This window comes from Scyliorhinus torazame, chromosome 7, assembly GCF_047496885.1.
Source record: "Scyliorhinus torazame isolate Kashiwa2021f chromosome 7, sScyTor2.1, whole genome shotgun sequence".
Classification (NCBI taxonomy): Eukaryota; Metazoa; Chordata; class Chondrichthyes; order Carcharhiniformes; family Scyliorhinidae; genus Scyliorhinus; species Scyliorhinus torazame.
Genome location: NC_092713.1, coordinates 125,861,971 through 125,877,431, shown reverse-complemented (window position 1 = coordinate 125,877,431; position 15,461 = coordinate 125,861,971). Strand labels below are relative to the sequence as shown.

General features: G+C 46.5%; 1 protein-coding gene across 3 annotated transcripts in view; it reads right to left on the bottom strand.

The window, feature by feature from the left end:
• Positions 1 to 14,803, bottom strand: part of dennd1b (DENN/MADD domain containing 1B) — a 415,175-nt gene extending 400,372 nt beyond the window's left edge. For all 3 annotated transcript variants that reach the window (XM_072511469.1, XM_072511470.1, XM_072511471.1), the window contains exons 1-2: positions 14,563 to 14,803; positions 3,246 to 3,310 (exon numbers count right to left, since the gene is read on the bottom strand). In XM_072511469.1, the coding sequence (XP_072367570.1) occupies positions 3,246 to 3,310; positions 14,563 to 14,579 (82 nt within the window). In that variant the 5' untranslated portion in view covers positions 14,580 to 14,803. The remainder of the gene's footprint in view (positions 1 to 3,245; positions 3,311 to 14,562) is intronic.
• Between the last annotated feature and the right edge of the window lie 658 nt (positions 14,804 to 15,461).

Genomic DNA, 15,461 nt, shown 5'->3' with positions numbered 1-15,461 from the left:
GCCAAACAGGGATAACACATCAACAATTCAGACCAGAAGCGAATGACAATGTGGGGAATCCAATTAAACATTTAAAAGAACCAAGAAAAAGACTCCAAATGTCTCACTTCCACACTGTACTTCACCTACTTAAGTCTTTGGGACAGAAAATGCATAAACTTTTGAGTCCTTCCACTTGCTATTTTACTAAAGATACACTTCCTATTCATTGGTGGTTTACTGTGGAGATAAAATTAACATTTCACTGAAAAATAGAACAGCATCTACCTAGATTTACTGAGAAATTACAACATGGAAACATGTCCTGCAACCTTAAAAGTCCATGTTGGTTATCATCCTCCACAAGGGAGACATTCGCTGTGCCATCCATCTTAACTCGCCGACCCTCTTTCCTTCACCAAACTATTTCAGTGAAATGTTTCTGTGGTCCCTGCATCAATCACAAACTAGAGAAGTTTGACAGACCTCCAGAAAAAAAAAAAAAGAATTCTCTTGCTCTCCATTCTAAATTTCTTAATCTTATATCTATGCACCTATGTTCCAGGTCTCTCCATCCTTGGAAACAGTCTGCTTCAAACCACTCTGAATGGTACAATCATATCGCCCAGGAATAGCTATTGTGTCAACATAACAATCTAAATGTTTGTCTTTTGTAATCACTGTATTTTCTCAGACAGGGCAGCATCTTATTGAATCTGCGTTGCACCCTCTACATTGCTTGTATACCCTTTAGACTCAAACACTGCATATTGTGCTGTACTTCTTATGCAGATGTGTTAGTACTTCCATAGTCTATACCACTTGGCATAAAACCTCTACCTTCCTTTGATAAATCTTGTTCTTTTGGTGTGAGTGTTGCCAGCTAGATCCAAAAATGTATTGTCCATCCCTAATTGCACTGGAGAAGGCAGTGGTGATCGAACATCTTGAACTGCTACAGGCCATGTGGTGCAGGTTCCCACAGTGCTGTTAGGAGAGTTCCAGGATTTGGACCCAGCAACAAAAAAGGAACGGTGATGCAGTTTTATGTCAGGGTGGCAACTGAGAGAGGAACTTATAACTGGAGACATTCCCATGTATCTACTGACTTTGTTCTTCTCGCTGAAAGAAGTTGCAATTTTGGAAGGTGCTATTGAAGGAATCTTGATGAGTTGCTGCAGTGCATCTTGTTCTTGGTCCGTACACATTCCACTGTATGCCGATCATAGAGGGAGTGAATGTTGAAGGTGATGGAGTCCAAACAGGTGGCTATGTCTTCGATCGTGTCAAGCTATTTGAGTGATGTTGGAGCGGCACTCGTCCAGACAAGTGGGGAATATTCCATCATACTCCTGACTTGTAGATGGTGGACAGATATTAGGGAGTCAGCAGGTGAGTTATGCACCCCATAATTTCCAGTCTCTGACTTCTCTTGCAGCCACAGTATTTACATCCCAAGCTTATAGTCTTTGCTGTATGCAGGCACGGACTGCTACAGTACTGAGTTGTTGTTACTGGTACTGAACACTGCAATCATCAACAAACATCCTCACTTCTGATGGAAGGGAGGTCATTGAAGTAGTTGAGAGTAGTTTTTGCTTACCCAGAAGAACTCCTGTAGCAATAACATGAGGCCTAGATGATTGGTCGTTGTTGATGGAGACCTTTTTCTTTTGTGCTCAGTATGACTTCAATTAGCGGAAACTTTCTCTCCCCCACCCCCATAGATTCCCATTGACGTGAACTTTGCTAGGAGTCCTTGGTCACACACTACCTTGATGTCAAGGGCAGTCACTTCCACCTCAGCTCTGGAATTCAACTTGTGTCCATGTTTGGACCAGGGCATTAATGAGGTCTGAAACGGAGTGCCGTTGGTGCAATCCAAATTAAGCAGCTGCATTGTAACACCTTGACTAAAGTTGCAGCTAGCTCTGGAGCACAAATCATCAGTACTGCAGCACAGATGTTGTCAGGGCCCATAGCTTTTGCAGCACCCAGCGCCTTCAGCTATTTCTTGACATCATATGGAATCAATGAAATGGGCTGAAGACTGCCATCTATGATGCTGGGGATCTCCCTCAGCATTTATGACTGGCTGACAATGGTTGAAAATTCTACAGCCTGGTCTTTAAAAAAATGCTGGGCTCTACCAAAAATCAGGCCGAGGATGTTTTTGGGGTCTCCTCCTCCGGCTCGTTATTCAATTGTCCACCACCATTCACCACTGGATATGGCAGGGCTGCAGAGTTTAAATCTGATCTGTTGTTGTGGGTTCATTCAGCTCTGTCTCCAGCACACTGCTTCTAAGCATACAAGGAGTCCTGTGTTGTTGCATTACCAGGCTGGCATCTCATTTTTAGGAATGCCTGGTGCTGCTCCTGTCGCACTTTCCTACACTTCTGTTTATCTTTATACAGCAATCGAGTTTCTGTTTTTAATAACTTATGAACCTAAACTCGAAACCAAGCCTAAACTCGGAACTATCTGCTCAAATTAATCTGCAAATCTGGCTACCAGTCTCTGTAGCCCAATTCCAAATCATTGAAGTGCACAATTAATAGACGTAGCCCCATAGAATGCCACCCTTAAATCCATTCAGCCAAGTGAGCTGCCCTTCGTTCCTAATCAATTTGCTGCCTTCTGACTATTTTTAATCCAATTTGCTACCCTTTAACTTTCTACAACATCATTTGTAATATTGTGTCAAATGTTTCCTGAAAGTACACCGTATTCAATGCATTTCTACATCCACCATATCAGTCACCTCCCCACATTGAATCTCCAAATTGCATCTATTCCATGCACTACAAAGGACAGCAAAACAGTCAAATTGGTCTAGTTACTTAATACTTCTCCAATCTGCTTCACAATAAAATTTAAAAAGAGGCTATGCTTGCAATATGTAACATTAAATTTTATATCTGTAAATTTTCAAGTAATGTGGTATAAAAAGACTACCTATGAGATATGATTAGAATAAGAGGTTTTGTTTTCCCCAGACAGAGCCACCTACTTTCGAACTTCTAACTTGAATGGGAGACTAATCTAAAATTCTCTTCTAAAAACATTTTCACCAAGAACACATTTTTCAGATCACATTTTTCATCTGGATGTAGTGTGGTAATCCTCCAGGAACTAAGTTAATGAGACAGAGCCACAAGAAATCAAAGTAGTAATGTCAGCAGACAAGTCAGTGACAATTCTTCAACATTTTAACACTAAGCACAAAATATCAAACCCATGATAGGACGCAAGATGTAAGATACCTTCATTTTCAGAAGTGGGGCAAGTCACCTTGAAGACCAGGTCAAACGTTCTTTCTGGGCTCTCTCTGTGAAAGAAATAAAGTAAAAAGTGGATTCAAAGCGTAGTGCATGTGGCTTTGTCACCTCAAGCTACTGACAAGAATAATTAAACCGAGTATCAATGTAAAAATTAATATAACAAACACTTTACCAGAACCTGGCATGACACCATATCCTCACCCCAATTTTCACATTTTGTTTTCAAGTCATGATCTTTCAATCAGGTTACCGTATCATGGTATCCCAAAGCAGTACAGATATAATGGATTTTAAAACAAGTATGTGCAACTGAGTGTATACGTAGGACCAAGAGCAGACCAATTAGACTATCCCTCATTCCGTCATTCAGTTAGAGCGTGGCTAATCCGCATCTCAACTCCATTTACCCATTTTTGACCATATTCTTCCACAGCCTCTCTTAAAAAACCATCACCGATCTAAACCTCGATCTAACATTCAGTGGGAGTATGTTCCAGACTTTTACTACCCTTTATGTGAAGAAATACTTCTTAATTTCACTCTTGGCTCTAATTTTAAGGTTATGCCTTCTTGTTCTGGATTTTACCCACCTGAAGAAATCGATTCACTTCATCCATCCTGTCAAACTCCATTTATCATTTTATTTACCTCAATTGGATCATCCTTCACTCTTCTAGACCCAAGGAAAAACATGGCAAGTTTATGCAGCCTGTCTTAACCCTTCAACACTGCTATTATTCTGATGGGTCTGTGCTGCAACCCGTAAAGTGTTCCAGCACTGAACACACTACTCCAGACAGGGGCCGACTCTCAAACTGAAGCATCAATTCTTCTTCACATTCCAATATCCTTCAGACGTCTGCCAACATCCTGTTAGCCTTTCTTATTACTTTTTTGGCTTTCACTAGCTTTGAGATGATTCATGTACAGGAACACCCTCATCTATCAACTTCTCCAATTTTTCATTCTTAAGAAAACACTCGCATTTGCCTCTCAGATCCTGACGGAGCATCATCGTGTCGGTTTTGCCCTCTCATTTAATCTATTAATGTGCGTTTACTCCCATCTGCACAATTTACTGTGTTTCCCAGTCTAAAAAGTGGAGTTCACAGTACAGATCTCTGGACAACACGACTGGTCATTTCCTGCCATTTTTTGAGAATAGCCTTTAATTCCTCGCTGTCTTCTATCTCCCAATCATAACCCTAAATGCAGATAACTTGCACTTATTGGTATGTTGCACTGGTCTCTGATTTCGGAGTTTTATGTCATAAAGCAATGAGTTAAGGTTACAGTCTAGAAACTGCCAATCCTATCCTTGTGACATAATGCATGCAAGTACCTGCTCAACCAACCGCCCTCCCTCAAGTCTTTGCAAACTATCACAGCGGGAGGACTTCTGCACCAAACAAACAGCTGCTCCCAGGATATCTATAAACCAGCAGGCTTCTAACACAATACTAACAAGCAACAAAGTACATTTCCCGTAATATTTAGCATCGTTAGTGAATCAGTAGAATGTGTTTTCTGTGTTTGCCTTTTAATTACAAATACTAAAATTAAACAATAGCATTGCATTTGAAACAAATTCCAAAGGGATGAAAAGTCTCTTTCATTGGCAGGGAGGAGAAAAACCAAACCTCTCCAAAATTACCGAATGCAATGGAGGAATTCTGACATTCAGAATTAGGTTTAGCACATAGAACATAGAAAATACAGCACAGAACAGGCCCTTCGGCCCACGATGTTGTGCCGAACCTTTGTCCTAGATTAATCATAGATTATCATTGAATTTACAGTGCAGAAGGAGGCCATTCGGCCCTTTGAGTCTGCACCGGCTCTTGGAAAGAGCACCCTACCCAAACTCAACACCTCCACCCAACACCAAGGGCAATTTTGACATTAAGGGCAATTTATCATGGCCAATCCACCTAACCTGCACATCTTTGGACTGTGGGAGGAAACCGGAGCACCCGGAGGAAACCCACGCAGACACGGGGAGGACGTGCAGACTCCGCACAGACAGTGACCCAAGCCGGAATCGAACCTGGGACCCTGGAGCTGTGAAGCAATTGTGCTATCCACCTATATAGTTTTCAGATTCACCATTAGATTCAAGACATCCAAATAGAAAAAGTCAAATGATCATCTGCCCCAAATTCTTTTAGATAGAATTTAATACTCACTCAATTTATGAACGTGTTAGTCAGTGCACGCAAGACTTGAACAAAATACTACATGTAATTAGAAAGAGTGTCTCTTCAATTATTTCCAAAGTCGATATCAAATGGGGACAGAAGCAAGACTAGGTGGTCCACTTCTTCAGTATAATTGGCAATGCCAACCTGGCACCTGGGCATCTTGGCATTGCCAGTCTGGCAGTGCCCCTGGAACCCTGACAGTAAACTGCCATATACATCTTGTTGGTTATCTCAAGTGGAAGAGGGGCAGGACATCAGGAGCATGTACAGTCCAACATCTTATTCTGTAAGTTGTCATCACTGCAAAGTGTCATCACTGGTATATCTTTCTTCCAGCATCAGCACGAAGCTCAGCTATGTGGAGCATGGAACAGACTTTTCACTTTTATACATAGAATTTCAAAAGCAGTGGTGAGCGTGACGATCAGAAAAGCTGGTAGCAATCACCATCAGCAGAAAGTTAGCCTTCTTCTGAGGAAAGGATAGGTACAATGAAAGTGTTCATAATAATTTTGATTGAAAACAAGATTATGGGAAAATGCAAGTTTCACTTTTCCAAGTAAAAATTAGGTTCTCAAATAGCAACCCCAAATTACATCCACCAATTTGGAATGTTTTTTGCCTCACTGTGGTCCCTCAAGGAAGCAGCCAAAGCTGCACAGCAAAACTGCAGAACAGTCGCAGCTAATGCAATATTTCACATTAGCCGCAAAACCACTGAGTTAAAGTCACGTTGGCTTTGCATTATAACAATCAACAATTTACTGCGCAAACTCACTCCACATGATATTAAGAAATGGTTGAAGGCCTTGGATACAGCAAAGGCCTGGATACCATCCCAGTAATAGTACTGAAGACTTGTGCTCCAGAACTTGACACACTCCTGACAAAGCAGTTGGAGTAGAGCTGCAACATCGGCATTTACCCGATAATGTTGAAAATAAAGCTGCAACAACTTGTTCACTGATGCTCGATTTGTGTACCATCAGGGTCACTCAGCTCCTGACCTTATTCCAGCCTTGGTCCAAACATGTACAAAAGAGCTGAATTCCAGAGGTGAGGTAAGAGTGACTGCCCTTGACATCAAGGCAGCATTTGAGCGAGTGCACAGTCAAGGATCCCAGTGGAGTCACTGGAAATCAGGGTGAAAACTCTCCACCAGTTGAAGTCTTACCTGACATAAAAGGAAGATTAATTGTGGTAGTTGGAGGTCAATCACCTTAGCTCCAGGACATCACTGCAGGAGATCTTCAGGGTAGTGTCCTAGGCCCAACCAGCTTCATCAATGACCTTCCCTCCAACATAAAGGTCAGAAGTGGGAATGTTCACATTGATTGCACAATTTTCAGGACCATTCACAACTCTTCATCATGAAGTGGTCCATACCTGCATACAACAAGACCTGTACAACATTTAGGCTAGAGCTGGTAAGTGACATTACAAGTGCCATGCAATGCCATCTTAAACTAGAGAATTTAACCACCTCTCAATGAAATTCAATGGCATTACTCTGGCTAAATCCTCCACTATCAATATTGTGGGGATCACTATTGACCAGAACCTGAGCTGGATCTGCCATATAAACACAGTGGTTAAAAGCAAGTGAGAGGCTGGCAATTCTGAGATTAACTCACCTCCTGACTGCCCGAAGCCCATGTACAACGTATAAGTCAGGGGTACAAGGCATAAGTCAGGAATGTGATGGAATCACTTCCGCTTGTGACCATGGAGTGATTGGTCACATAAAGGGCTGTTCCTGTTCAAAGTCACAGAAAAGGGCTCTTTTTACCCAGATCCGGGTGGAATTTTGACGAAAAGGCGCAGGTGAACGTTAGAGGAGTAGTTTACCCCTGGAATGGTAGGTCTTCTGATCACCGGATCCGGCAGAAAACAGTGAGAGGTTTGGCTGGAAAGTTGAAACAGTCTTGTGCTTCATAGACAGTCTCTTCCAGCATGCAGGCAGGGGAGGGGCAAGCTGTAAGGCCCCAGATACAGGAACTGATGACTTTTATCAAGGAGGAATTCCATAAACAGAGGAAAGAAATGCATGAGGATCATGCAAAGGCCATTGCAGAAGCTGTGGCATCCTGAAGAGTACTTTGGAGTGGATGGAGAGGTGTTTGGAGGTGCAGGGGTCACAGATTCGGGAGATTGAAGGAGTGATCTCAGACCACAGCGATCACGTAGTGGCTCTGGAGGCGGAGGTGGGGCTCCTAGGAGACCTCTGTAAAACATTGAGGGCAAAGGTGGAGGAGTAGGAGAATGCCTCGAGAAGGCAGAACCTGCAAATAGTGGGCCTGTCTGAAGGAGTGGAAGGTGTGAGTGCCACGAGGTATGTCTCGAGGATGCTGGCGGGATTGGTGGCAGAAGGGGTGCTAGATAAGGCACCTGAAGTGGACCGAGCGCATAGGTCTCTGAGGCAAAAGCCTGGAGCTGGGCAGCCGCCACGGGCGGTGATCGTGAGACTCCATAAATTTGTGGAGAAAGAGAAAATTTGACGGTGGGCCAGGGAGACGCGTAGCTGCGACTGGGAGGGAAATAACGTTTGGATTTATCAGGACATCGGAGCCGAGTTGGCAAAACGGCGGGCAGGTTTCAACAAGGCCAAGGCGGTGCTGTACCAGCGGCAGATCAGGTTTGGGGTGCTCTACCCGGCGAAATTATGGGTGACGTTCGGAGGCCAGGAGTATTATTTCGAGACCCCAGAAGTGGCCGAAGACATCATTACGGAGCATAAACTGGGAGAGAACTGAATGGACAATGCTTGGGAACCGGGGTGCTTGGCACTATGTAATGGTCGAAGCATGTTTGAAGTGGGTGTAGGGATTGGGGGATTTTTGCCTTTTTTGTGGGGCGAGAGGGGGGGGGGTCTGTTCAAGTTGAGATTGTAAGGAGTTGTAGGGGTGAAAAGTTTATGTAGGGATGGATCTCCCCATCCCCCCTCCTGTTTTATACGACTGTGTGTGTTTAACATCTGTTTGTTTGCTTTTGGAGAAGGCCACCTGGAGTTCAGAAGTCCTTGTTTGGGTGGGGGAGGGTAAGGCCAGCAGGAGGCCTTCTTCTTTGAGCTGAGGAGTGGGGGGGGGGGGTCATTAGGATGTGCTTTTGGGCAAGGGTAGCCGCGCTGGCAGGTTATGCTGGTGAACGGAAGTGAGGTGGTGGGGGAGAAGGCCAACAGGGGTGGCTGGGGGGGGGGGGGGGGGGAAAGAAGAGGAAATGCGGGGGTGGGGGGGGGGGGGGGAAGAGGTTTCTGCAACGCGGCAGGGGGTGAGAGATGACATGGTCAAGGGCGAAGAAAGAGGCCATCTGGGATGGGCTAGGTACTGAGTGGAATTAAAGGGGCAGGAGTTAAGTGGGGAAGATGACGGACAGTAGAGGGGATTGGAGACGCAAGCCACCGGTCAGGTTGGTAACGTGGAACGTCCGGCGACTGAATGGGCCGGTTAAAAGGTCGCGGGTGTTCGTGCACCTCAGGAGCTTGAAAGCAGGGGTTGTCTTTTTGCACCTCCGTGTGAAGGACCAGGTTCGGTTAAGGAAGGGGTGGGTCGGGCAGGTTTTTCCACTAGGGGTTTGATTTGAAATCGAGGGGTGTGGCGATTTTAATGAGCAAAAAAAATGCGATGGAGGCGAGGGATGCAGGTGGGAGATGTGTGACTGTGAGTGAGGTATTGGAAGGGGCACCGGTAGTGTTGGTAAATGTGTATGCCCCAAATTGGGATGATGAGGGTTTTATGAGGATTTTATCCCGGATTTGGCCACGTACCAGTTGATCATGGGAGGAGATTTTAACTGTGTCCTGGAGCCGAGGGTGGATAGATCGAGCCCCAGGTCGATGGGTAGGGGAAGAATGGCAAGGGAGCTGGGGGGGGGTTTATGGAGAGGATGGGTACGGTGGATCCATGGCACTTTCAGAACCCAGGGGGAAGGGAGTATTTCTTCTTTTCACATGTCTGTAAGGTGTATTCGAGGATTGATTACTTTGTAGTGAGTTGGGAGATTTTGGTTGGGGTGGAGGGGGCAGAGTATGCGGGGATAGTTATCTCGGACCATGCACCCACTGGCTGGATATTCAGTTCAGTACGGGACGAGAGCAGAGGCCGGGGTGGAGGTTTGACTCGGGGTTGTTGGCGGATGGAGGTTTTTGTGACAAGGTGCGGTTGGCGATTAGGGATTATGTGGAGTTCAATCAGAATGGGGAGGTGTCGGCGGGCATTTTTTGGGAAGCACAGAAGGCAGTGGTCCGGGGAGAAATGATCTAATTTACAGTTCGTGCGAATAAGGAGGGCGGAACATGACCGTCTAGTGTCCAAGATAGTGGAGGTGGACAGGGAATATTCAAGGGTGCCCACCGTGGAGGGATTGGCGAGGAGGAAAAATATGCAGGGGCAATGTGACAGGCTGGCAACGGGGAGGGCAAGAAGGGTGCAATACGAGTATGGGGAGAAGGCGAGACGCATGCTGGCGCACCAGCTGTGGAGGCAGGTGCGTCCAGGGAAATATTGAAGATCCAGACTGGGGCTGGGGATGTGGTGTCAGAGCCAGGGAAGATAAATGAGGCATTCAGAGAGTATTACCAGGGACCTTATGAGGCAGACCCAGGAGGAGAGGAGGGGGACATGGGATGGTTTCTGGACGAGCTGGAATTTCCCCAGGTGGAAGAAGCAAAGAGGCAGGCGTTGGAGGAGCCCCTGGGGCTGAGGGAGGTGCTGGATAGTATCAGGGGTATGAAGTCGGGCAAGGCCCCTGGGCCGGATGGGTACCCGGCAGAATTTTATAAGGAATTTGCGGCGGACCTGGCACCACATCTGTTGGGGGCGTTTAATGAAGCACTGGAGAAGGGGGAGTTGCCGGAGACGATGAAGCAGGCAGTAATCACACTAATCCCCAAAAAAGGGAAGGATTCGGTGGAATGTGGGTCGTATAGACCCATATCACTATTGAACACGGATGTGAAAGTATTGGCTAAGTTGTTGGCGGGGAGGATGGAGGATTGTGTCCCGGGGGTGGTTGCAGATTATCAAACAGGCTTCGTGAAGGGCAGGCAGCTCAAGAGTAATATTAGACGGCTGTTGAATGTGGTGATGAATCTGTCGAGAGCTCTGGTACCGGAGGTGGTGGTCCATGGACGCGGAGAAAGCATTTGATCGGATGGAGTGGCGGTACTTGTTCGAAGTTATGGGAAGGTTTGGGTTGAGATTTCTGGCATGGGTGCGGTTGCTGCATGTGGCGCCAAGAGCGAGGGTGAGGACGAATGATAGGAGGTCACGAAGCTTTGACTTACACAGGGGTACGAGGCAGGGGTGCCCACTATCGCTGCTGCTGTTTGCGCTGGCCATAGAGCCATTGGCGATGGCTCTCAGGGGGTCGGCAGAGTGGTAGGGTATAATGAGGGGACAGAGGGAGCATCAGGTGTCGCTCTATGTGATGACCTCTTGCTGTATGTTTCGGATCCATTGGAGAGTATGGGAAGGATTATGGGCCTGTTGGGAAGGTTTGGAGGGTTCTCAGGATACAAGCTGAATGTCGGGAAAAGCGAGGTATTCCCGGTGAATGAGCTGGCACATCGGGCTAATTTAGGGGGGGGGGGGGGGGGATGCCAGTTACGGTAGCGAGGGATAGGTTTAGGTACTTGGGGATTCAGGTAGCGAGGGAATGGACGGGGCTCCATAAGTGGAACTTAACGAAGCTGGTGGAGGAGGCCAGGGAGGATTTTAAGAGGTGGGATACACTACACTTAACGTTGGCGGGGAGGGTCCAAGTGGTGAAAATGAATATTCTGCCGAGGTTCTTGTTTATCTTTCAGGCTCTCCCTTTCTTTATATCAAAGGCCTTTTTTCGGAAAGTGCACACAATCATCTCTGACTTTGTATGGCTGGGGAAGGTGCCGAGGGTGGGGAGGACCCTGTTACAGAGGCAGAGGCAGCACGCGGGGTTGGCGTTGCCAAACTTGCTTCATTATTATTGGACGGCGAATGTGGACAAGGTGCTGCGGTGGCGAGAAGGAGAAGGGATAGAATGGAGGAGGAATCTTGTAAGGGGTCTAGTTTGAGGGCTATGGTGACGGCAGCATTGCCAATGCCTCAGAGTAGGCATTCAGGGAGCCCAGTGGTGCAGTCCACGGTGAAGATATGGAATCAGCTGAGAGGCATTTTAGGGTGGAAGGGATGTCGGTGCTAACGCCGCTGTGCGAGAATCATGGGTTTGAGCCGGGGTGGATGGATAGTATATACAGGAGGTGGAGGGAAGTGGGGCTGGTCAAAGGATTTGTATTTGGAGGAAGGGTTCATCAGTCTGAAGGAGCTAAGGGAGAGGGTAGAGCTGCCGAGGGGTAGTGAGTTCAGGAATCTACAGGTTACGGACTTTGCGCAAACGGTCTTGAAGGGGTTCCCTAGATTGCCGGGATACACCCTGCTGGAGCGACTGCTGCTTCCGGATGTGGAAGGGGAGGGAAGAATTGGAGATATATACAAGTGGCTGGGGGAGCAGGGAGGCAAGTGGGTGGTGAAGATCAAGGAGAAATGGGAAGGAGATCAATTGGGGAGTATGGAGTGAGGCACTGCGAAGGGTAAATGGGGCCTCCTCTAGTGCAAGGATGAGCCTGATACAGTTTAAGGTGGTGCACAGGGTGCATATGACTCGGGCGAGAATGAGTGGGTTCTTTCAGGGGGTAGCAGATGAGTGTGAGGAGTGTGGGTGGGGGCCAGCGAATCATACGCACATGTTTTGGGGTTGTGAAAAATTGGAAAGATTCTGGGCGGGAGTGTTCACGGTCTTAGCCAGGATAGTGGAGGAGGGAGTGGACCCAGACCCTTTGGTGGCGATATTTGGGGTTTCAGAGAAGCCGGAGCTCATGGAGAGGAGGAAGGCCGATGTCTTGGCCTTCGCCTCTCTGATTGCACGGCGACGAATTTTGCTGGAGTGGCTTGGTTGGGTGACCCAGCTTCGTTGGGTGACCTGTATGACTTCCTGCGGTTAGAGAAGATAAAGTATGAGTTAAGGGGCTCAGCAGGGGAGTTTGAGAAAAGGTGGGGGATGTTTGTGACCGTGTTTGAGGAGCTGTTTGTTGCAGGGGGGTGGGGGATGGGGAGGGGGGGGTGAAAAAGGGGAAAAATCTGTACAAACTGTATCGTTGATTGTTGGGAAGAATGTTTCCCAGGGTGTTTATTTGCTGTAATCTACTTTGATACAAGTTTGAATAAAATGCGTTTTTAAAAAAAAGGAATGTGATGGAATACTTTCCACTTGCCTGGATGAGTGCAGCAGTACATTCAAAAAAGCTCTACGCCATCCAGGACACAGTTGCCCACTTGATTGACACCACATCCACCAATTTAAACATTCACTTCCTCCACCACCGATACACAGTGTACACCACCCAAAAGATGCACTGCAGCAACTCACCATGGTTCCTTCGACACATTCTAAACCCATGGCCTCTACAACCTAGAATGACAAGGGCAGCAGGTACATCGGAACTCCACCACCTGCAGGTTCCCCCCCGCCCAAGTCACTCACCATCCTGGGTCAAAATCCTGGAAATCCCTCCTTAACAGCAAGGTGGGTGCACGTACACTTCATGGACTGCAGTGGTTCAAGACGGAAGTCATCACCACCTTCTCAAGAGCAATTAGGGACAGGCAATAAAAATACTGGCCGAGCCAGCGACACCACATCATGTGAATTTTTTTTTTACGTCACATTTTGCCTTAACCCCTGCAAAATGGTAGACCAGGACACCACTGATAATCGGAGACAACCATTGAATTCAAGGTATGGATGAGCCCAGCCTGAGAGGTTACCAACTCATTTCTGCTTCCATCATTATGCAGATTGCTGCACTCTGTTGACCACGATTTCTAATAAAAGTATTGAAAAAGTCACTCTCCCAGCGTGAGGAAACACAACGTAGCAACCAACACCCCCTCCTTTCTTGTCAACCACAAACAACACCCAGTGTAATTTCAGCACAGTCCACAAAATCTGCATCATTTTATGATCAGACTTGGCAGAAATTCGCTGGAAATTTATCTTTTCATTGCATGCTCTAGAATTTTAAAACTGCATTTGTTGGTCACCTCTTCCCCCACTTTATTAAGATGGCTCGGGTAGAGAATTTCCCCAGCAGCACTCCAGGTTTCATTGGAAGGGAAGTGTTGTCTGTAACATCTAGTGTGACAAACATGGTTTACTCGCCAATATCTCTCCTTTTCGGAGATCACAGAACAGAGTTGTAAGAAGAGAACCAATTCCGTCAATTCTTGTGGCCACTCCTGTGGCACAGCACATCGCTTAAGTAGATTCTGAATATGTGCATTCTGGCAGGCATGATGCCAAGATCACCAAGGCGAAGGATGGTAATTGCAGCTTCTGTTGAAAATTTCAGACTCTTGGTTTTGACCATAGTTGGCTCAAATACACCAGCTTGCTTGTTGTCCCTTGGTTTTCCATTTATTAAATCAAGACCAATCCGTTTGAGATTTTTGACCACACCATTTTAATAAATTCCAAATACTCTAGTTTTTGTATTTTCACAATTTTTTGTTTTGTTTCTCTGGTTACCCTGTTGACACACACTGCTTACACTATCCTCAGATGTTTTTTACTAGTTCAGACAGGGCCTTAACATAACTATCAAAACATGGCATATTTTCAAACAGAATTAGGATACTTAATAATCACCTACTAATATTTGTCCCAGACACTTTTTTTAATGTAACTGACAAATAATAAGACAAAATGTAATCATAGAATCATAGATTTGTATGAAATACAAGATAACATTGCAAGTCTATAGAGAGGACTGAAGCCTCTTTTTGTTTTGTAAACCAGACAGTGCTGATGTTCCGAGAGTACATCCTGGTTAAATATGAAACGTTCAGCCTTCACCGTCATCAAGCTGGTTTGGCAGACAGTGTGCAGGCCTGAAGCCTCAAGACTTCAGCAGATGCAGAGGCACAGACGCTTTCTGCTCTACAACAAAAGCCAATGCTCCCGCCGATTTCAGCAAGCCCCCCGTTCCAGCCCAGCCAGGTGTTCTTCCCTTTTGCGGAGTCCCCAGCGCTCCATTCTCCCGCCCAGCTCCCCATTCACTCACTCACTTCAGTCTACAGTCCATGGTTACGGCATCTCGGTGCGGCTCCCTCCTCCTCCTTCCTCCTCCTCCCCCCGCCCCTGGCCCCGGCCGGTCTCTCCTCTGTCTGTCTGCCTGTGCCCGGGCCGCGGGGGAAGCAGGCGCACAGACTGTGGTTGCGGCTAAGGGAGCAGCAGCAGCTCCTGACTGCTTCGCACTCACTGAACCATGGTGCTGCTGTTACTGCTGCCGCTTCACCACCACCTCGCAAACACAAGATAAACTAGGAAGTTAAGACTTACTGACAGAAAAGGTTGGCGACGTCACCTGACGAGTCCCACTACAGGAAGCTTTTTCAGAGTGAGTTCACTGAACTGATAGTGGATCGTAGCAGTGGGGTGGAATGAATGAGTGACATTGAATTTCATGGTAGTGCACATCAACATTAGTTTAGCTGGAGTGGGGGAATCACTTAAAATAAAACCAACAGGTGTGCAGTGTTCTGCATTATTTGATTTTTAAAAATAAGTAATTATCTTCCCTTTTCCTTTGTCTGTTCTATCATCTACCCTCAACCTCTTCTCAGGGAAGTTTAAGTCGTGGGAGTGTAAGTAACTTGTTGCTGAGCTCCATGGCCTGTCATCCACCTCCTAAACCAAAGCCCTCCACCACCTCTCCCTTTCCCCAGCCTATTCCCAAAACCAAACAGCCAGAAATATTTGTCAAATAGCTGTTCCGACCAATATTAATGTGGGGGCATTTCCAGTAAATAATCAAACCTGAATGACACCCCAGGTACCAGAGAACTCTGCTTTCAATGCGATTCTGTTCCTATAGTTCTAAACAGTAATTTGACGCGAGTGTAGGCACGTGGATTTCAGACAGTCTGACAAATGTGAAATTGCCCATCCACTTGAATTGTGACCA